At 48.4% G+C, this 22643-nt stretch overlaps 1 protein-coding gene across 1 annotated transcript in view; it reads right to left on the bottom strand.

The window, feature by feature from the left end:
• Pbx4 (PBX homeobox 4) overlaps nucleotides 1–22643 on the bottom strand; it is a 53173-nt gene that overhangs the window by 3546 nt on the left and 26984 nt on the right. Inside the window, exons 2-7 of the mRNA XM_041674766.1 lie at nucleotides 15082–15155; nucleotides 7376–7614; nucleotides 6274–6464; nucleotides 4334–4469; nucleotides 1083–1218; nucleotides 687–793 (exon numbers count right to left, since the gene is read on the bottom strand). Coding sequence (XP_041530700.1) covers nucleotides 687–793; nucleotides 1083–1218; nucleotides 4334–4469; nucleotides 6274–6464; nucleotides 7376–7614; nucleotides 15082–15155 — 883 coding nt within the window. The remainder of the gene's footprint in view (nucleotides 1–686; nucleotides 794–1082; nucleotides 1219–4333; nucleotides 4470–6273; nucleotides 6465–7375; nucleotides 7615–15081; nucleotides 15156–22643) is intronic.

Genomic DNA, 22643 nt, shown 5'->3' with positions numbered 1-22643 from the left:
CAACAAGGCTCAGGTGGGATGCTCCACTCAGTGGTATGATTGACAACAGGTGTGCTGGTTCAGGGCAGGGCAGGTTATTGTCTCGCTCCAATTCCTCCCTCACCCCTGCCGGCCAGTTCTGTTGAGGAGCACCTTAGCTCCAGGTATGTAAGCAGGCCCAGACTGCTTTGTAGCCTGCAGCTTGTGTTAGGCTGGGACTCATGGTGGTGGCAGGCAGGGCCAGAGTCAGCCAGGCCTACCACTGTCCTGAGTTCCAGGGTTGGTTCTGAGGGGTCTTCTGGGAAGCCCCCGGGACTCATGGGGCCATGGCCAGTACCACCACGCCAGGCTTCACTCTGCTTATGTGGTGCCCTCACAAGTCCTTGAGGGGAGGCTTCAGCCAGACCCTCAGAACAGACTGGGAGGTTACAGGACCTAAAAAGGACTCGGGTGACACTCTGAGACAAAGCTCTTGAGGCTCTTGACTGTCTAGACCCCAGTTACCAAACCACAGCCTGGCAGATGCTGCCCTTCCAGGGTGAAACACCCCCCACCCCCGGTCTCCAGTCCCTAGTGACAGGTAGGTCTAAGTCCAGATGTTAAATGACCCCACTTTTCCTTGGGGTCTTCTTTCTGAGAGAGGCATCAGGGTTCTTCTACTTCCTCAAAGCCCCAGAGGGGTCCGCGGGTGGCTGCAGCTGACTCACCGGGGGCTGGAGGTAGACTCCCCCAGGTGGGGGCTGAAGGAAGGCCAGGCTCTGCAGGGTGAGAACCATGTCACCTCCACTGGTCAGGGGAAAGGGGCCACAGGAACCTGTGAGAAGTAGGTGGAGTCAGGCCAGCGTGGTGGGGTGGGGGATGATGGGGTGGGGCTGGGGTGGGAATCACAGTAGATGGGCCAGCAGTCACAGGGATTTCTGGGTGGCAATTGCTCAGGCCCTCATCACAAAAGAGTCTAGATCTGACTCCCTGGAGCATCTAACTGCCTGCTCATCCCCCAGGCCTGTGTGGGTGACAGTGGCCCTAGAGGTTAAGAGGATGCTCTTGTAAGAGCGCTTACAGAAAAGAGAGCTTACAGTCGAGGAGGGCCATGGCCTTGTCACCTGGGCTGGGCTGTCCCCCTGGGCCCCGGGCCCTGGTGGCTGTGGATGTTTTCTCAGTGTACATGGTGGCCTCTTCCTGAAACTTCCCTGTGTTCTTTTTGTACCGGATTCTTTTGTTGCCAAACCAGTTAGAGACCTGGGGATAAATAATGGATGCTGTCCTGGGGTGGGCCATGCTTGCTGGGTGTTGGTGGTGGCTGTGGTGGTTGCACACACCTTTAATACCAGCCCTTGGGAGGCAGAGACAGGGAGTTCAAGGCCAGCTTGGTCTACAGAACAAGTTCTAGAACAGCCAGGACTACACAGAGAAACCTTGTCTCAAAAAGCCAAAACCATACCAAAACAACAACAACAAACAAACAAACAAAAAGAAGTTGGGGGCTGGCGAGAAGGCTTACTAGGTAAAGGTGCTTGCTGCCTTAGTTCAACTGAACCTTAGTTCAATTCCTAGGACCCACATGGAGAAAGGAGAGAAACAACTGCAAAAGTTGTCATCCTGCAGTGATAGGCACAAGAATTACCGCATGGGGTACACATACACACACACAGTTAAAGAAATAAATACATAAATATAAAAATAATAACTATCACTACAATAAAAGACACTCAGTTTGATGTCTCACACTTGTAATCCTAGAGTGGGGAGGCTGAAGCAGGAGGATTACTGTGAATTCGAGGCCATACTGGGCAACATAATGAGTTCCAGGTCAGGCTGAGCTAGAGTGAGATCTGGTTCAAAACCAAAATCTAACCTAACTTAACAAAACAGGAAAGAGGCCCCGAATAACTGCAGTTTCCAGAACAGCATAGCTCCCTGTTCTGAAAGGAGGGTGACCATCTTACTCACAGGCTTGGACGGTACTAGGCTACATCTCATGCTTACTGCTTTTTCTTTGTAAGATTATTTCATATTTTATGAACATGCGTGCTTTGCCTGAGTGTGTGTATATGTATATGTATACCATGTGCATGTCTGGTGCCCTAGAGGAGGGAAGAGGGCATTGGTTATCCTGGGACTGGACTCAGATGGTGTGAACTGCATGGTGCTGAGATCTTCCTAGTGCTCTTGAAACTGACCAGCTCTCCAACTCACTTCAAAACTACTTTCTCCTCCTCCCATCTCCTTCTTTCTTCTTTCATTCATTCCTCTTCTTCCTCCTCTTCTTTTTCTAGACAGGGTCTCTCTGTGTAGCCTTGGCTGTCCTGGAACTCACTCTTGTAGACCAGGCTGACCTCGAAATCACAGAGATCCACCTGCTTCTGCCTCCCGAATGCTGGGACCAAAGGGCTGTACCAACAGTCCCAGCCCCAAATTTCCTTTTGGAGACAAGGCTCTGTGTCGCTCAGCTCCACTGGGTCCCTGGGTGCAGTGACCTTCCTGCACAGCTGGGACACAGGCTATTTCCTGTACGCAGCTTAGACAGGAGTGGAGTCTCAGTCTGGATGAGTCAGGGGTTTCAGACACTGCTAAGTGGGAACGAAAGGCTTCCAACAGGGAGACCCCATCTCCCTGGAGGAGCAGCTGTGAAATCAGTTCTAGGGGTTCCATTTGAAGACTCACCCCTACCCTCAGCTCAGCTCCTTTGTCCATCTCCCCTTGGGTTTCCTTAGCTTGAGGTGATCCTGTCTTGAAGACATCCCTGACATCAATAGAAAACGCTTCCTGCCCTAAAAGTCTCTTCTTCCTCCTGACTTCTGAGGCACACCACACCACATAACCTGCACCCCAAATTCAGAACCTCAACTCACCCCAACTCACCTGCACCCCAAATTCAGAACCTCACTTCAACTAATGGCAGGCCACTTTAGTGGGTCCTAATATCTCATGGGTTTGACAAAGTGGGGTGGAGCTTCTAGCATACAACTGTTGTTCTGGGCACTCCTTAGGGCCCATGTCATCCAAAAGGAGAGCCCCTGAAACGTGATAAGGCCTTTAAAACCTGTTACTCTGCTCCCTGGAGGGCACAGGGAGCACAGGGGTGAGGGGTAGGGTTGGGGTGAATCTGCCTGCTTCTCACACTGTCTGTGGTGTTTGAATAGGAATGGTCCACACACTTCTGTGTTTGAGTGCTGGGCCCACAGGGAGTGACATTATTAGGTCACTTGGAGGAAGCGTGTTATTGTGGGTGGTTTTGAGGTCTCAGATGCTCAAGCTAGGCCTAGTGTGACATTCACGTCTGCTACCTCCATCTCCAGCACCATGTCTGCATGCTGTCGCCCTTCCCACCATGATAACTGAAATAGACACATCCTCTAAACTGTAAGCAGCCCCAGGAAAAAGTTCTCTCTTAGAGAAGTTGCAGCAGCCGTGGTGCCTCTTCACAGCAGTGAGCGGTGCTGGTCTACTACAATGTCCCTGCTGCCCAAGCAGTAAGCCAGGCTTACACGTCAAGCAGAGGCTCTGGTCTTGCTCTGAGGACACTACAGCAGCCCCATTAAAAACAGTTGTGCCTGGATCCTCTGCGTGACCCTGGGCCACTGGCACAGAGACTTGAGCAGCCTGGGTTAAGGGCTGAGGATGATACCTAAGGGGGTACACAACCTTTCCAATGGTGAAGCAAGGAGAACCAGGGCATGTCCGAGGGCTGTGGTGATGAATGTGCCAATGGCCTTTGTTCCTGGCGTGACAGAGACAGGGTAGCTGTGCCTGTGTGGCCTGTGGCCTTGCCAGACCTGCCTCTGCAGTCATACTGCCTACACTGCCTGCCTGCTGCCTAAGCTCACCCGCAAGGCTTCAGGAATGTTCTCTCGGCATGCTGGCCTTTGCTCATGCTCTCCTTTGCCTCCAATTCCAAGAAAGACAATGGTGGTCAAGTGCCAAGCCACAGAGTCAGGAATCTCACTCCACCACACAACCCAAGGAAACTCACACCATACATCGCTCCTGCAGCAAGCACATGGCTCTATAGAGCCTCGAACTCATACCAGCACCAGAGACTCCACATCTTGCCATGGTGCTCTCATATCTTCCTCCCAGGAGAGAGAGCAGGGTCCCCACCAATGTTCTAATTCTCAGTGCAAGCCATGCCAGGCTGACACACATGGCCAGTGCCACACATTATGTAACTTCTCTGAGTCCTCTCACACATTAGGTAACTTCCCCAAGGAGTGCTCCCACACATTAGGTAACTTCCTCAGGAGTCCTCCCCCCATATTAAATAATGTCCCCAGGAGTCCTCCCTCGACTTAGGTAATGTCATCTAAAGTCTTCCTCATAAGACTTATCTTCTTCCAGGGGCAGGAAGGCTCACCTGGGACACCGTGATACCGCCCTTCCTGGCCAGTTCTTCTTTGGTCTCTTCGCTGGGGTAAGGGTTGCTCAAATGGGAGTAGAAATATTCATTCAGCACTTCAGTGGCCTGCTTGCTGAAGTTCCGCCGCTTTCGCCTGCAGATAGAGAGCCTCCTTCTGCGGTGTTCGCCATGGCCCTCACATCCATATCTCCTGGCAGTCTATGTGTGTGTGCACGTGCACGTGCGTGCGTGTGTGAAGGCCGAGGTTGATGTTCTGTGGTCCTGTGTGTGTGTGTGCGTGTGAAGGCCGAGGTTGATGTCCTGTGGTCCTGTGTGTGTGTGCACGTGCGTGTGTGTGTGTGTGCGTGTGAAGGCCGAGGTTGATGTCCTGTGCCTCCTCTGTCACTCTCCACTAGTCTCTCACTGAACCTGGAACTCACTGATCTGGCTGGACTGGCGGATCAGCAAGCCCCAGGGATTCACCATCTCCACATTTTCAGTGCCTAGCTGCAGCAGCTTTATTAGTATATGTGTGTGTGCCTGTGTATGTGTGTCTGTCTGTGTGTCTGTGTATGTGTGTCTGTGTATGTGTGCCTGTGTATGTGTGTCTGTGTATGTGTGCCTGTGTATGTGTGTCTATCTGTGTGTCTGTGTATGTGTGCCTGTGTATGTGTGTCTGTGTGCCTGTGTCTGTGTGTCTGTCTGTCTGTGTATGTGTGCCTGTGTATGTGTGTCTGTGTATGTGTGTCTGTCTGTGTGTCTGTGTATGTGTGTGTCTGTGCAGATAGGGAGAGGTCAGGAGACAACTTTTTGGCAATTGGTTCCCCCTGTCCATCATGGCTTCTGGTGTGGAGAACCAGACCAATCCAAGACTTTCTCAGAGACCCTGATGAAAGAACAAAGGGAACACTAAATAGTTCCATGTCCTTGTCCAGGAGTGGACTTGGAAATGCCAGTCTGATGCTGGAGTCAAGGTGGCAGCTTCTGGGGACACAATATTTCCTCTTGGGCTTTGGTTAATTAAGCATCTGTCTGAGGTGTCCCATGTTCCCTTTGCCAAAACTGTCTGATTTAGCTCTCTGCTAAACCTGGCTATTTCCCCCCTGTAAACAGTATACAGGATGCTACACTTCTTAAGAAACCAGTTTAGCCTAAGTATCACTTATGCAAGGCCTTCTGGTCCCAGCCATTGCTTACTGCTCCTCTGCCAATCTCACACTTGACACATTCAGGATCCTTAGACAGGTTCTGGTCATCCTGGGAATCTAATTCAGGTCTTGAGACTCTTGCAACAAGTTCTTTTACCCATGGAGTCATCTTGCTGGCCCACACCTGCTTTTTATGTGGGTGTTAGGTACACAAAACTAGGTCTTTCTGTGTTTATGTGGGTGTTAGGTCACAAAACTAGGTCTTTCTGTCTGCATGGCCAACACTTTACTGGCTGAGCCACCTCTCGTTCCTGATCTTCTGCAGTTTTGAGAACAGCCATGCAGGGCTCGAGAGACGCCGCAGTGGGTAATGAACAAGTATGGGCACCTGAGTCTGAGCCATATTTGTCAGCGGCTGCAGTGCTCCTGTGGCAAGATGGGCAGTACACAGAACACTCCTAGCCTGTCCAGCCTGGCATACACAGTGGAAAGCATCAGACATCGTAAGAGGTGAAGACCAATACCCGAGGTTGTCTTCTGATGCCCACGTTGGGCCATTCACACACAGGTTAAAACAAACCAGCAGTTAGTACTTTGGGTCTTCTCCCAGGGAAGGTGTGTGAGGCCTGGCTGACCTCTGCATGGATTTAAATCCAAGACAGGGCTGGGGTGGGGCTCAGTGGTAGGGAGAACAAAGTCCCCAGTTCAATCTTAAACAAAACTACAAGGCAGACACCAGAGGTAGCACTGATCCTGCTTAGAAGTCCTAAGAACCAACCCTTGGGAAACCCGGTGGCATGTAGCCCTGACCTGGCATCCAGGAGCCGTGAGCGCAGGGTCATGACAGCCTCGCAGGTGCTCTGCTTGAGCTGCCTCTGGATGGCGCTGAACTTGCTGTGGATGACGCCCACCATGCGCTCCATCTCCTTGGAGGACACAGGCCTCACCCTGCTCTGTTCCCGAAGAAGGTTGGTGACATGTGTGGTGAACTCACGACAGGCCTGGGATGGAGAAGGGGCCAGCCTGTGTCTAAGCAGGCCTGGGATGGAGAAGGGGCCAGCCTGTGACTAAGCAGGCCTGGGATGGAGAAGGGGCCAGCCTGTGTCTAAGCAGGCCTGGGATGGAGAAGGGGCCAGCCTGTGTCTAAGCAGGCCTGGGATGGAGAAGGGGCCAGCCTGTGTCTAAGCAGGCCTGGGATGGGAGAAGGGGGCCAGCCTGTGTCTAAGCAGGCCTGGGATGGAGAAGGGGCGAGCCTGTGACTAAGCAGGCCTGGGATGGAGAAGGGGCCAGCCTGTGTCTAAGCAGGCCTGGGATGGAGAAGGGGGGCCAGCCTGTGACTAAGCAGGCCTGGGATGGAGAAGGGGCCAGCCTGTGTCTAAGCAGGCCTGGGATGGAGAAGGGGCCAGCCTGTGTCTAAGCAGGCCTGGGATGGAGAAGGGGCCAGCCTGTGTCTAAGCAGGCCTGGGATAGAGAAGGGGCCAGCCTGTGTCTAAGCAGGCCTGGGATGGGAGAAGGGGGCCAGCCTGTGTCTAAGCAGGCCTGGGATGGAGAAGGGGCCAGCCTGTGACTAAGCAGGCCTGGGATGGAGAAGGGGGGCCAGCCTGTGTCTAAACAGGCCTGGGATGGAGAAGGGGCCAGTCTGTGACTAAGCAGGCCTGGGATGGAGAAGGGGGGCCAGCCTGTGACTAAGCAGCCGGGTGCAGTAAGCTCCACAGCTGACCACATCTGCCACCCCCACAGCCCACACACAGGTCAGTTTCTGAAGAGTGAGGGAAAGGGCTTTCAGCCGTCTCTGCAGTGACAGACTACAGTGGGCTGTCCCTGCTCTGCCACAGAGGAGGGGGTTAGTGTCCACATCCGACTGTGGCCAGTGCACATTCATATGAGAAACTCTTGCGTGCAGAAAGATCACCTGTTCATACTTCTCTAGCTCAGAGTGGTAAATCTGTCGGATCTGGGACAGCTTGGCCCTGTAGTCTGAGTGCTCAATGCTATTGTCATTTGGACAGCCACCTGGTGTTGCTGTGGTGCCTGCTGCTGCTCCTCGTCCTCTCTTCTCTGGCCTGGACACACCCTCAGCCAGCAGCATATTATCCAGCCTCAGGAGCTGAGCATCAGGAGGATCCTCTTCCTCATGCCGGATGCTCATGGCTAGATGAAGAAGACAGGCAGATGTGTTCTCTGCAGAGAAAAGTGGCCAGGACCAAGTGGCACTGGAACCATGGCTGGGCATCACTTAAAAACATTTGAATTATGTATACATGTGCACCTGCGTGTGTGCAGATCTCCTAGGAGTCCAGGCTGGGGCGTCAGATCCCCATACCCAGTGTCACAGGCAGCTGTAAGCTGCCCAGTCAGTGCAGGTGCTGTGAACTCAACTCAGTCTCTGCAAGAGCAGGAAACACTCTAAACCTCCAAACCATCTCTAGCCCCTTTATTACCACACTGGATCAGAGACACCTAGGAACCTACTGGAACACTGACCCAATGTCGTCTTCAGGAGCACAGTCCTGTCATGCAGAGGACGCCAGGACAGTGCAGCACATGTGGCCGGAACCTGACAGCTACGTGAGAACACAGCCAGGGCTGGGTAGGAACGTTGAAGTGCTGGGAGGGGCATTCTGGTGCTGGTGTCAAGACAAGGCAGGTGCAGGACTGGTGAGAGGGCTCAGTGGGTAAAGGAGCTTGCTGCCAAGCATGTTGACTTGAAATCAATCTACATGGTAGAAGGAGAATCAAATCCTGCGACTCTGAGCTACATGTGCCTCTCCCTGCCCTCCTCCAAAGTAAATAGTGTGAGAAAGTATTAGATAAATGGCCTACCACTGGGACTGCACAGTACTGCACTGATGGGCTCTGCTATGTGTCCACGTGTCTGTGTCCTATATGTGTGCACACTTGGGCGTGGTCTCTTATAGTGTAAAAGCAGAGGTAAACGTACATCTGCTCTCTTGCTTCGGGCTCCTGCTTCCGGCTGCTGGACTCTGTTCCTGTTCACGCAGAGGACTATTGTCTAGGACAGCAATCTGTAAGTTTTCTCCTTAAATAAATAGCCCTTTTATTATTCATAATTCTGAAGTGGTGTGGGATTGTTTTGTGAGTTATGTCATCTCTAATGTGTCTGTACATGCATATGTCCCTGTATGTATATGCATGCTTGCATCTGTGTCGGTGTGCACTAGTGTATGTGACCATGTGTCCATGTATGTATGGAGGGCAGCACACCTATAAAGCAGAAAAGGAAAGGCTTCATCAGGTGCTAGTGACCAGGCTTGTGTCTGTATTTCCTACACCACACAACTCTGGTACAGACATACATCCAGGCAAATACTGATACACATAAAATGAAAAATAAGTCAGGTGATGGTGGGCACACCTTTAAACCCAGCACTTGGGGGCAGAGGCAGGCAGATCTATGTGTTCGAGCCCAGCCTGGTCTACAGAGGGAGTCCCAGGACAGCCAAGGCTACACAGAGAAACCCTGTCTCAAAAATCAAACAAACAAAAGTAAATAGGACTAGAGGGAAGACGCAGCTTGCAGAGGTTCAGTTCTCAGCATCCACACTGCAGCTCCAATTCCAGGGGATCCAATGCCCTCTTTTGGTTCCTTTGGGTACCAGGCATGTACAAGGTGCACAGACATACATGTATGCAAATGCCTATCTCTCAACTTTGATGGAGGAAAGTCATTGGTTAAGTAATAAAGAAACTGCTTGGCCTCATAGGTTAAAACATAGGTGGGAGGAGTAAACAGAACAGAATGCTGGGAGGAAGAGGAAGTGAGCTCAGACTTGACAGCTCTGCTCTCTGGAGCAGAGACGCCATGTTCCCCGCTCCCGGGCAGACACATGCGATGAAGCTCCGACCCAGGATGGACGTAGGCTAGAATCTTCCCAGTAAGCGCACCTAATGGTGCTACACAGATGATTAGAAATGGGCTAAATTAATATGTGAGAATTAGCCTAGAAGAGGCTAGATAGAAATGGGCCAAGCAGTGTTTAAAAGAATACAATTTGTGTGTTGTTATTTTGGGGCATAAGCTAGCTAGGCGGCCGGGGTGCTGGGGACGCAGCCCCGCCGTTCTTATTACAACACAACTTAGAGACCTGTGTCCTGTGTCTCTCATTATGACATATCTTGCCTCTGAATGGAAGGACAGCTCCCTGGCCAGTGGGCTGTGGGCATTAGGTCAGGATAATGGAGAAAATGCTTTTCTTGGTGGAGCAGAACTGAGAATCCCTTGCTCTCCTGCTGGCCTTACTCAAGTCCTGGAGGGGGGGGCAATGGTGCCCCCAGCTTTCACTTCCCCCTTACTGTGGCATCATGGCTACCCTGCAGTTGTCAGCTCACAGGAGGCTTCAACACTTTCTTTGCTTGAGTACAAATCTGTCATACCCCCTGCCACACTATAACTGAAAGTATGCCCAGTTCAGCTACCCGAGCCTGTGGCTTGATGGCATGCCCAGCAAGAATGTGTGGCTCAGGCTGAGCCTGCCACCCTCCAGGGGCTACCTGCATGTGAGCCACCAAAAGTCCGGGGTATATAGGGTGAAGACAAGGGTTACAGTGTTCAGGCACACTGATCTGTCCCCATGGGAACTGTCTGATGCACAGGGGTGCCCTGCTGACAAGCCCATGCCTGCACCACCTGGTTCCTCCTTCAGCTAAGTGGGCGAAAGGAGCATCAGAAGTGACAGCTTGTCAAGACTACAGCCATGAAAAAGTATCTTCGTGTTTCTGAGTCTCATTTAGCTCAGGCTCACTATGTAGACCAGGCTGACCTTGAACTCCCAAATCTGCCTGCTTCTCCCATTTTGGGATTACTCCACACTTGGTTATTTTTGAGACAGGGCCTTGGTTTGTAGCCCAGGTCAGTCTTGAACTAACTCTCTTTTTCTTAGAGACAGAGTATCTCTATTATGTAGCTTTGGTTGTCCTGGAGCTCAGTATGTACACCAGGCTGGCCTCACACTCACAGAGGTCCACCTGCCTCTGTCTCCCGAGCGCTGGGATTAAAGGCGCACCTGGCCAGTCTTGAACTCTTTATTCTCCTGCTTCCACCTCCCCAGGGCAGGGATCAGGTATGAATATCTATATGACACAAGTGTCTCACAGAGTCTAGGCTGGTCTCCTTGAATGTGCTATGTAGACAACATTGAACTCTTTTTGTTGTTGTTGTTGGTTTTGTGTTTTTGTTTTTGTTTTTTTTTTTTTAAGACAAGGTTTTCCTGTGTAGCCAGGGCTGTTCTGGAACCCACTCTGTAGACCAGGCTGGCCTTGAACTCTAGAGATTTGCCTGCCTCTGCCTCTCAAATGCTGGGCCAGTCTTGAACTCTTGATTCCCCGAGGGCTGGATGACTGTGTGCCAGCATACAAGGCTCCTGAGTGCCAAGCAAGCATTCTACCAGCCGAGCTCCAGCTCCAGTCCAGAAGCCTGGTCCACACAGTGAGACTCTGATGGCCAGGGTTGTATAAGGAGATCCAGCTCAAAACAATATCAAAACTACAAGGTGTGGGGGCTGGAGAGATGGCTCAGAGGTTAAGAGCACTGGCTGCTCTTCCAGAGGTCCTGAGTTCAATTCCCAGCAACCACATGGTGGCTCACAACCATCTGTACTGAAATCTCATGCCCTCCTCTGGCATGCGGGCATACATCGAGGGAGAATGTTGTATACATAATAAATAAATCTTTAAAAAAAAAACTACAAGGTGATGGTGCCTCGAAGGCAGAGGCCAGCCTGGTCTACAGAGTGAGTTCCAGGACATCCAGGGCTACAGAGAAAAACCTTGTAATTAATTATACAAATAAGCACCAAGCCCCAGAGGCTATATATCTGAAAGCATGGTGACAGGGACAATTTGTTGTGGGCAGTGGGCAGTCCACAAAGGGAGCAGAGGGCATGGGTGGCACGGCCTCAGAACTCAGTGTTGATGGCTGGCTGGCTGTTAGGGACAAGGTGAAATGGGTCAGCAGGACACACTTGGAGAACATTAAAGAGCATGTGGCTGTCAACTGTACCCAGAGGACAGCCATGTGGCCATGTGTGGGGTAGAATGGTAAGTCCTCTCAGCTCACAAGCCTTGGGGCTCATGTGCATGTCGGACCACCACAGAACACTGAAGCAGCAGCGCCACTGGCAGTGCAGGGCGATCTGCTTGAAGCCAAGGTGCTGTCACCAAGAAGATGTAGGTCAGGGGCCTAAGAAAGCCTACCTTCCATGCTCCCATTTGCTGGGACCCACATTATCTGCTCCTCAGAATTAGATAAGAAACAGACTGGAGGAGCTGAGGAGATGGCATGCTTCGAAAACATGAGGACATGAATTTGATTCCCAACAACTACATAAAAAACCCAAGTACCATCCCTGCAATTCAAGCGCAGGAGAGACAGGAAGGGCCTGCTGGCCAGCCAGTCTAGTCCAGTTAGGGAGCTCCAGTTCCAATGAGAGACTGCCTCAAACTATAAAACGGAGAGTAATAGAAAAAGACATTGTGACATTAACCTTTGGCTTCCACATATAACATGTGTACATACGTACTTACACGCCGCATGCACACACACCAGACAGGAAGGAAAGCTGTGTAACACTTACATTGAGGGTGGTGGAATGCCCACAGATACTCCTGAGATCTATGTTCTGAGAGGCCCCACAGAAGCAGCAAAGCTCCAACAGCAATGACATGTACATCCCCATGACCATCCCCAATGGCTCTCTGCACACAGGTGCAGCTGGGCTGAGAGAGGATGTGAGGTAGAGAACCTTCTGGCAGTAAAGAAGAATGCCTTCAGAGGTGGAGAGATAATAGTCATAGGCCAGCTCTAAGGGCTCCCACTTCCCACATCAACATGAGTGACACCTGTAGCCAACCCTGACACAACAGGACTGAGACACACTGAGATGTCCCCGCCTTGCTTTGGGGACAACTCTTTTAGTGCCAGGGCCCAGCCTGATAACTACAGCTCTCACCCCTCAGTGAAGAGAGAGCGTTATAAAAAGCTGGTCAAATGAAGAGAACACTGATCAAAAGGTGTCCAGCCCAGCTGACACAGAACCCCACACTGAAGAACAAGGGTAGATTGTAAGAGCCAGGAGACCAGGAAGCCTTCCTGTAGAATGTGTGTCCTACAAAGAACAGGGAAACCACACCTATGAGACCATGATAATATGGCTGCTTAAACAGGACTTTACCAATAGATGTGTTAACGTGTGGAGAAATCCCACAGGATCCCAACCCTAGATGAAGAACTACACGCAGTCAACTGTTGAGAGATAGGTAGACAAACAGACAATCTCTCTCTCTCTCTCTCTCTCTCTCTCTCTCTCTAATTTAAAAGACATCATGAATTTGAGAGGGGGAGGAGGAGTGCATAGGAAGGGTGGAGAAGAGGGAGGAGAAAATGATGAAATTGCATTCTAATTTTAAAACTTAAAATTTTTTTCCTGAGACAGGGTTTCTCTGTGTAACCCTGGCTGTCCTGGATTTTGCTCTGTAGACCAGGCTAGCCTCAAACTCACAGAGATCACAAAGATCCACCTCCCAAGTGCTGGGATTAAAGGCGTGTGCGACCACCACCTGGCTTGGTTCAGGCTGTTGTGTCTGAGCACAGAGCCCACAGTTGGCAATGCTGATTTGGGAAGGGTAGACATGAGGAAGTGTAAGCAGCTGCTTCACACTCCCTCTCTACAGCCCAGAGCCACCGCTGCCACCAAGCTTTTCCACGATAGACTGTGTCCCCTTAAAACAGGTCAAACGTGGTCCAGTCATTCCCAGTCACTGTGGAGGATATGTCTCACCAAGAAAATGAGAAACTCCAGTGCCTACTGTAAAAAACCATACTATTCTGGATGACAGAATAGACATTGCCTGCCTGAACTGACCATAGGACTGTGCTGCCCTGCTTGGCTTTTCCTTTGCCCATGTATGTGTATATAGTATATGTACAATGTGTGTCGGTACACTTTCATCTGTGTGTGTAGATCCATGGTTAGCATCAATACTTTCCTTGATATATGTGGATTGGTGTTTTACCTACACATATGTCTATGTACATGAGATCTGCCTGCATGCAAGGTGACAAGTCAGCTTCATATCCCTTGGAACTGGAGTCAGATGGTTGTGGGTTACCCCATGGGTGTTGGGAATTGAAACTGGGTCCTCTGTAAGAGCTCTTGACTGCTGAGCCATCTCTGCAGCCCCTCCCAATTACATACTGTGTCATCTCTGTAGCCCTTCCCCTTACAGACTGAGTTAAGGCCTCTCATTTGAACCCAGAACTCGTTGATCTGACTAGTCTGGACAGACAGCTTGACTCTAGACCCTGTACTAGGGTTACAGTCAGCTTCCAGGCCCACCTCACATCTACATAGGTCTGGAAACCTGAACTCCAGTCCTCATGCTCGCCTGGCAAGTCACTTAACCATTAAGCTATGTCCCTCAACCACACCTTTTAACATTTGTTTGCTTTCTGAGACAGGACCTCACGTTTCTGACTAGCCTAGAACTTAAGCTGTAACTTCTGGTCTTCTTCCTCTCTCAGGTGCTGGAGTGCCTCCCTTTTTATTATTGTTACTTTTTAAATTTAATTTATTTTAATTATACTTCTTTATTTGTAAGATGGGGCATGCCATCATCACTGGACCCTCACCGAAGCTCCTCTCAGCTTCATGCTGTTGTCCCGAGTCATGGAGATTCTGGGGTTTTGTTCCACAGGACCAGTCCCTTCACACACACCAGCAGGTCAAAGATGGGGTAGATATTAGAGTGAGCCAACCCAAGGCCCAGGATGTGGGTCTGGGTGGTAGCTGAGCTGGTTGATCTGGGCCACTGGGATGGTCCCCATCAGGAGAGGGGCAGGGCCAGCTCTCCTGGGCCCATGCCATCAGGGCCAGCTCTCCCACACCCATGGTGTAGGGCGGGGCCAGCTCTCCTGAGTTTGGTGTGGGCATGGGCGGGGCCAGCTCTCCTGAGTTTGGTGTGGGCATGGGCGGGACCAGCTTTCTTGAGTTTGGTGTGGGCATGGGCGGGGCAGTTCTCCTGCTGCAGTGACCAGTGAGGGGCCGGACCAGCTCTTCCAGGGCCAATGAAAAGTGGAGCTGGCTCAGCATGGCCCTTGGATTTCAACATGCAATGAAAAGTGGGGCTGGCCCCTGTGGCAACAGGGCCATGGACATCATCACAGACCCTAACTACAGCAGGACCACAGACTCAGACACGGCCCTTGGCAGCAGCCCGGGCCTGAATATCACTATGGTTCCAGTGTCAGAAAGGCCTTGGACACCAATGTGGTCTCGGGAGGCTGTCCAGATCCCAGGCACCTGCGCAGCTCTTGGTGATAACAGGAGCCATGAACACCAGCTCAGACCCTGGCTGCTGCTGGGCTATGGATCCAGATTTGGCCTATGCAGCAGCCTGGGCCTGGATGACATCATGGCCCTGTGTACCTTCTTAAACACAAGTATTTGCAGAGGCAGAAGACTTCCATGGGGATAACTTTGGACACTTGAATTAGGATAAAATTCTGATGTTTGAATTTTGGAAGGATGGCAGAACCATGTGCTGTGAGGGGCAGACTGGGGCAGCATATGAGGCTGGAGCCAGAGTCCTGGAGCAGCCTACCTGTCTTTTCCTTGATCTCGCAGAGCACGCTGAAGAGGGCAGACTTCATCCGATGGCAGTTTAGAGCATGCTTTCTGAAAGGCAGCAGAGGCATGGTGAGAAAGTTAGCTCATGGGGAGCAGGGACTTCCTTCCCAAGAAACTAGGCCCTGCCAGCCAATGTGGCATTGGTCACACCCTGCAAAGACAGGGCGAAGATGCCACATCATTTTGACTTTTGCAGCATTAAAATAGGAATGTGCAGTCTGTGATGGGGACTTTGATTGTCAACTTGAATGGATCAAGAAACGTTTGGAGTTGGGCATGGTGGCATGAGCCTTTAATTCCAGTCCTATGGAGGCAAAGACTGGTGGATCTCCTAGTTCACAGTCTGCCTAGTTTACATAGAGAGTTCCAAGCTAGCCAGGGTTACAACAGAAATGTTAGGAATGGCTTTCTGTGAGACTGAGGTCAGGCAAGCTAGGGCTGCACAGTGAGACCTTGTCTCAACAAACACAGTCGGAAAGATGCCATGATGCACACCGGTCACCCAGCACTTCAGTGTGAGGAGGACGAGAAGGTCAGAGTCAGTCTCAGCTATACAGTGAGCACTGAGTTTGAGGCTAGCCTGGGGTCCAGGAGATTCTGCCCCAAACAATGTAAAGACTCCATAGAAAACAAGACAGCAGAGATGTAAAGGCCATTGCTGTGCAACCTGACAACCTCAGTGTCATCCCTAGAAACCATGAGGAGAGGAGAGAACTGACTCCTGCATTTGTCCTCTGTCCTCCATGCACAGCGGCACGCCCACACTCGTGCTCACACAGAGAGAAAAATAAAATTAAACAAATAAACAAAAACACAAAAGGGGATGGTGGGAAGGCTCCTTGGGCAAGAGTGCTCGCTGGAGATCTGGATTCAATCCCTAGAGCCCACATGATGGCAGGAGCACCTGCCCATGCACACGAAATAAATGTCCTTTAAAAATGCATCTTAAGATAGCCTGCCTGCAGCAAGCAGGTTGGGCCCTTTGTTTGCGAGCTAACCAAGCAGCACAGAGTTTCGATCTGGGAACCGAGTGAAACATCATTGTGGTGAGTGAGTGCTGCGGCAGCCGGGAACAGGGAACTCAGACGTACCTCAGCCTGCCTACACTTCCTGGTCATCCTACAGGGGCTATACTGCCCAATACCTCCTCTCTTTTCCTATCCCATCCAGCTTACATCCAGATCCCCCCACCCCCTGTCTCCCTCCCTCCCTCCCTTCTTTGGCGGCATAGCACCTCCCAGCTCAGCCTGCTTGGGCCCTGGGACCGAACCCGAAGCTGAGGGCAAAGGGGAGGGCGGTAGCTCCTTTGTCTCCATAGCCTGCCTGCAGCAAGAAGGGTGGGCCCTTTGTTTGCAAGCTAACCAAGCAGCACGGAGATCCGATCTGGACACCAGGAGAAACATCACTGGGGAGTGACATCACTGGGAAGGTACATCAGTGGGCAAGAAGACCTGATCCTGTAAAAGAAGATCCATAGGGGAGTACTGGGAGGAAGAGATGGGCAGACGCCAATGCAAGAATTTACCCAACAATCTGAAAAACAACACGAAACCACCAGAAGCCAGCGACCTCACAACAGGAGGACATGAACACCTTAATCAAGAAGAAGTAGAAAAAACTGACTTCATGAAAGTGATTGACACCCTTAAACAGCATATAAAAAAACGCCCTTATAGAAATGGATGAGAAGTATAACAGAAAGTTCAAGGAATTGAGTAAATCAGTGAATGATACCCTAGGAAACCAAGGAAAAACAATCAAGCAGATAATGGAAACAGTTCATGACTTGAAAACTGAAATGGAGGCAAAGAAGAAAACACAAACAGAGGGCCGGCTGGACATGGAAAATCTAGGTAAACGAATAGAGACTACAGAAACAAGCATAACCAGCAGAATACAAGAGATAGAAGAAAGAATCTCAGATTCTGAGGATAACATAGAGAAAATAAACGCACTGATCAAAGAAAACAGCAAGTCCAACAAACTCTCATCACAAAACATTCAGGAAATATGGGACACAATAAAAAGACCAAACCTAAGAATAATTGGAGTAGAAGAAGGAGAAGAAGTGCAGCTCAACGGTCCAGAAAATATACTTAATAAAATTATAGAAGAAAACTTTCCCAACCTGAAGAAAGATGTACCTATGAAGGTTCAAGAAGCATACAGAACACCAAATAGGCTGGATCAAAAAAAAATCCCCTCGCCATATAATAATCAAAACACAAAATATACAGAATAAAGAAAGAATATTAAGAGCCGCAAAGGAAAAAGGCCAAGTTACTTATAAAGGTAAACCTATCAGACTTACACCTGAGTTCTCTATGGAAACCATGAAAGCCAGAAGGACCTGGATAGATGTACTGCAAAAACTAAGAGACCATGGATGCAAGCCCAGACTACTATATCCAGCCAAGCTTTCGTTCACTATAAATGGAGAAAACAAAATTTTCCAGGATAAAAACAAATTTAAACAATACGTAGCCACAAATCCAGCCTTACAGAAAATAATAGAAGGAAAATCACTAATCAAGGAGTCCAACAATGACCACAATAACTCAGACATCTAGAGACCCTTCACCAGTGCAACTCAAAGAAGGGAAACACACAAACCCTACTACTAAAAAAGTGACCGGAGTTAACAACCACTGGTCATTAATATCACTTAATGTCAATGGGTTCAACTCACCTATAAAAAGGCACAGGCTAAGAGATTGGATACGAAAACAGGATCCAACATTCTGCTGTCTACAAGAAACACACCTCAACCACAAAGACAGGCACCTACTCAGAGTAAAGGGCTGGGAAAAGGCTTATCAAGCAAATGGACCTAAGAAACAAGCAGGTGTGGCCATACTAATTTCTAACAAAGTTGACTTCAAACTTAAATCAATCAGAAGAGATGGAGAGGGACATTTTATACTCATAACAGGAACAATTCATCAGGAAGAAGTCTCAATCCTGAATATCTATGCCCCTAATATAAAAGCACCCACGTACGTAAAAGAAACATTACTAAAACTCAAGGCAGCCATCAAACCGCACACACTAATAGTAGGAGACTTCAACACTCCTCTCTCACCAATGGACAGGTCAATCAGACAGAAACCTAACAGAGAAATTAGAGAATTAATGGAGGTAATGAAGCAAATGGACTTAACAGACATCTATAGATTATTCCACACAAAGAGGAAAGAATATACCTTCTTCTTTGCAGCTCATGGAACCTTCTCAAAAACTGACCACATACTCGGTAACAAAGCTAACTTACACAGTTACAAAAAAATATTAGTAACCACCTGTGTCTTATCAGATCACCATGGATTAAAGTTAGAATTCAACAACAATGCTACCCCCAGAAAGCCTACAAACTCATGGAAACTGAACAGTCAACTACTGAACCATACCTGGATTAAGGAAGAAATAAAAAAAGAAATTAAAGTCTTCCTCGAATTCAATGAAAATAAAGAAACAACATACTTATGGGACACTATGAAAGCAGTCCTAAGAGGAAAGTTCACAGCACTAAGTGCCCACTTAAAGAAAATAGAGAAAGCACATATTGGAGACTTAACAGCCCACCTGAAAGCTCTAGAAAATAAAGAAGCAGACTCACATAGGAGGAGTAGAAGACTGGAAATAATCAAACTGAGGGCTGAAATCAACAAAATAGAAACACAGAAAACAATCCAAAGAATCAATGAAACAAAAAGCTGGTTCCTGGAGAAAATCAACAAGATTGATAAACCCCTATCCAAACTAATCAAACGACAGAGAGAGAATACGCAAATTAATAAGATCAGAAATGAAAAGGGGGACATAACCACAGACACAGAGGAAATTCAGAGAATCATTAGATCTTACTACAAAAGCCTGTATGCCACGAAACTGGAAAATGTAAAAGAAATGGACACTTTTTTAGATAAATACCATTTACCAAAATTAAACCAGGACCAGGTGAACAATCTAAACAGACCTGTCAGTCACGAAGAATTAGAAGCTGTTATCAAAAACCTCCCTACCAAAAAAAGCCCAGGACCAGATGGTTTCAATGCGGAATTCTACCAGAACTTCCAAGAAGACCTCATACATATACTCCTTAATGTATTCCACAATATAGAAACAGAAGGGTCATTACCAAATTCCTTTTATGAAGCTACAGTTACTCTGATACCAAAACCACACAAAGACTCAACCAGGAAAGAGAATTACAGGCCAATCTCACTCATGAATATCGACGCAAAAATCCTCAACAAAATACTGGCAAACCGAATCCAAGAACACATCTGAAAAATTATCCATTATGATCAAGTAGGCTTCATTCCTGAGATGCAGGGCTGGTTCAACATACGAAAATCTATCAATGTAATCCAGCATATAAATAAACTGAAAGAAAAAAACGATATGATCATTTCATTAGATGCTGAAAAAGCATTTGACAAAATTCAACATCCATTTATGTTAAAAGTCTTGGAGAGATTAGGGATATAAGGGTCATACCTAAATATAATAAAAGCTATATACAGCAAGCCGACAGCTAACATCAAATTAAACGGAGAGAAACTCAAAGCCATCCCGCTTAACTCAGGAACACGACAAGGCTGTCCACTCTTGCCATACCTCTTCAATATAGTGCTTGAAGTTCTAGCAATAGCAATAAGACAACATAATGGGATCAAGGGGATTCGAATTGGAAAGGAAGAAGCTAAACTTTTGTTATTTGCAGATGATATGATAGTGTACATAAGCGACCCCCAAAACTCCTCCAAAGAACTTTTACAGCTGATAAACAGCTTTAGTAATGTGGCAGGATACAAGATCAACTCCAAAAAATCAGTCGCCCTCTTATACACAAAGGATATGGAAGCAGAGAGGGAAATCAGAGAAGCTTCACCATTCACGACAGCCACAAGCAGCATAAAATATCTTGGGGTAAATCTAACCAAGGAAGTGAAAGATCTATTTGACAAGAACTTTAAGGCATTGAAGAAAGAAATTGAAGAGGATACCAAAAAATGGATGGACCTCCCTTGCTCTTGGATTGGGAGGATCAACATAGTAAAAATGGCAATTCTACCAAAGGCAATTTATAGATTCAATGCAATCCCCATCAAGATCCCATCAAAATTCTTCACAGATCTGGAGAGGACAATAATCAACTTTATATGGAAAAACAAAAAACCCAGGATAGCCAAAACAATCCTATACAATAAAGGATCTTCTGGAGGCATTACCATCCCTGACTTCAAACTCTATTACAGAGCTACAGTGATGAAAACAGTGTGGTACTGGCATAAAAACAGACAAGTCGACCAATGGAATCGTATAGAAGACCCGGATTTTATCCCACAAACCTATGAACACCTCATTTTCGATAAAGGAGCTAAAAGTATACAATGGAAGAAAGAAAGCATCTTCAACAAATGGTGCTGGCACAACTGGATGTCAACCTGTAGAAGAATGAAAATAGACCCATATCTCTCACCGTGCACAAAACTCAAGTCCAAATGGATTAAAGACCTCAATATCAGCCCGAACACACTGAACCTGATAGAATAGAAAGTGGGAAATACCCTACAACAGATGGGCACAGGAGATCGATTCCTATGTATAACCCCAGAAGCACAGACATTAAGGGCAACATTGAATAAATGGGACCTACTTAAACTGAGAAGCTTCTGTAAAGCAAAGGACACTGTCCCTAAGACACAAAGGCAACCTACTGACTGGGAGAAGATCTTCACCAACCCCGCAACAGACAAAGGTCTGATCTCCAAAATATATAGAGAACTCAAGAAACTAGACTTTAAAATGCTAATCAACCCATTTAAAAAATGGGGCACTGAACTGAACAGAGAATTCTCAACAGAAGAAGTTCAAATGGCCAAAAGACACTTAAGGTCGTGCTCAACTTCCTTAGCAATCAGGGAAATGCAAATCAAAACAACTTTGAGATATCATCTTACACCTGTCAGAATGGCTAAAATAAAAAACTCCAATGATAGCCTTTGCTGGAGAGGCTGTGGAGGAAGGGGTACCCTTATCCATTGCTGGTGGGAATGCAATCTTGTGTAACCACTGTGGAAGTCAGTGTTTCGGTTTCTCAGGAAATTCGGGATCAACCTACCCCTGGACCCAGCAATACCACTCTTGGGAATATACCCAAGAGATGCTCTATCATATGACAAAAGCATTTGTTCAACTATGTTCATAGCAGTATTATTTGTAATAGCCAGAACCTGGAAACAACCTAGATGCCCTTCAATGGAAGAATGGATGAAGAAAGTATGGAATATATACACACTAGAGTACTACGCTGCAGTAAAAAACAATGACTTCTCGAATTTTGCATGCAAATGGATGGAAATAGAAAACACTATCCTGAGTGAGGTATCCCAGACCCAAAAAGATGAACATGGGATGTACTCACTCATAATTGGTTTCTAGCCATAAATAAGGGTCACGGAGTCTACAATAGGTGAACCTAAAGAAGCTAAGAAAGAAGGTGAACCCAAGGAAAAACATATAGTTATCCTCTTGGCTAAGGGAAGTAGACAAAATTGCCGGGGAGAAAATTGGGATCTTGGGGGTGGGGTGGGATGGGGTAAGGGGAGATGGGGAGAGAAAAGGTAGAAGGGAAGGAGGGGGGACTTGGGGAAACAGGAGGATTGGGATAAAGGAAGGTTGGATAGGGGAGCACGGAACCACAATTCTTAGTTAAGGGAGCCACTTTAGGGTGGGCAAGAGACTTGACCCTAGAGGGGCTCCCAGGTGCCCAAGCTGAGGTCCCCAGTTAGTTCCTTGGGCAGCTGAGGATAGGGAACCTGAAATGACCCTATCCTATAGCAATACTGATGAATATCTTGCATATCATCATAGAACCTTCATCTGGTGATGGATGGAGATAGAGACAGAGACCCACACTGGAGCATTGGACTGAGCTCCCAAGGTCCCAATGAGGAGCAGAAGGAGGGAAAACATCAGCAAAGAAGTCGGGACCACGAGGGGTGCACCCACCCACTGAGACAGTGGAGATGATCTACTGGGAGCTCACCAAGGCCAGCTGGACTGGGACTGAAAAAGCATGGGATAAAACCGGACTCTCTGAACAGGGCGAACAATGAGGGCTGATGAGACGCCAAGGACAATGGCACGGGGTTTTGATCCTACTTAATGTGCTGGCTTTGTGTGAGCCTAGCCAGTTTGGATGTTCACCTTCCTAGATATGGACTGAGGGGGGAGGACCTAGGACTTTCCACAGGGCAGGGAACCCTGACTGCTCTTTGGACTGGAGAGGGAGGGGGAGAGGAGTGGGGGGAGGGGGAGGGAAATGGGAGGCTGGGAGAAGGTGGAAACTTGTTTTTTTTTTCTCCTTTTCTCAATAAAAATAAAATAAAATAAAAGTGCATCTTAAGCCGGGCTATGGTGGCGCACACCTTTAATCCCAGCACTCGGGAGGCAGAGGCAGGTGGATCTCTGTGAGTTCAAGACCAGCCTGGTCTACAGAGCTAGTTCCAGGACAGGTTCCAAAGCCAC

This window comes from Microtus oregoni, unplaced genomic scaffold (assembly GCF_018167655.1).
Source record: "Microtus oregoni isolate MIOR12 unplaced genomic scaffold, Mior012 000025F_ref0000491, whole genome shotgun sequence".
Taxonomy (NCBI): Eukaryota; Metazoa; Chordata; class Mammalia; order Rodentia; family Cricetidae; genus Microtus; species Microtus oregoni.
This window is presented reverse-complemented; position numbering and strand designations above follow the sequence as displayed.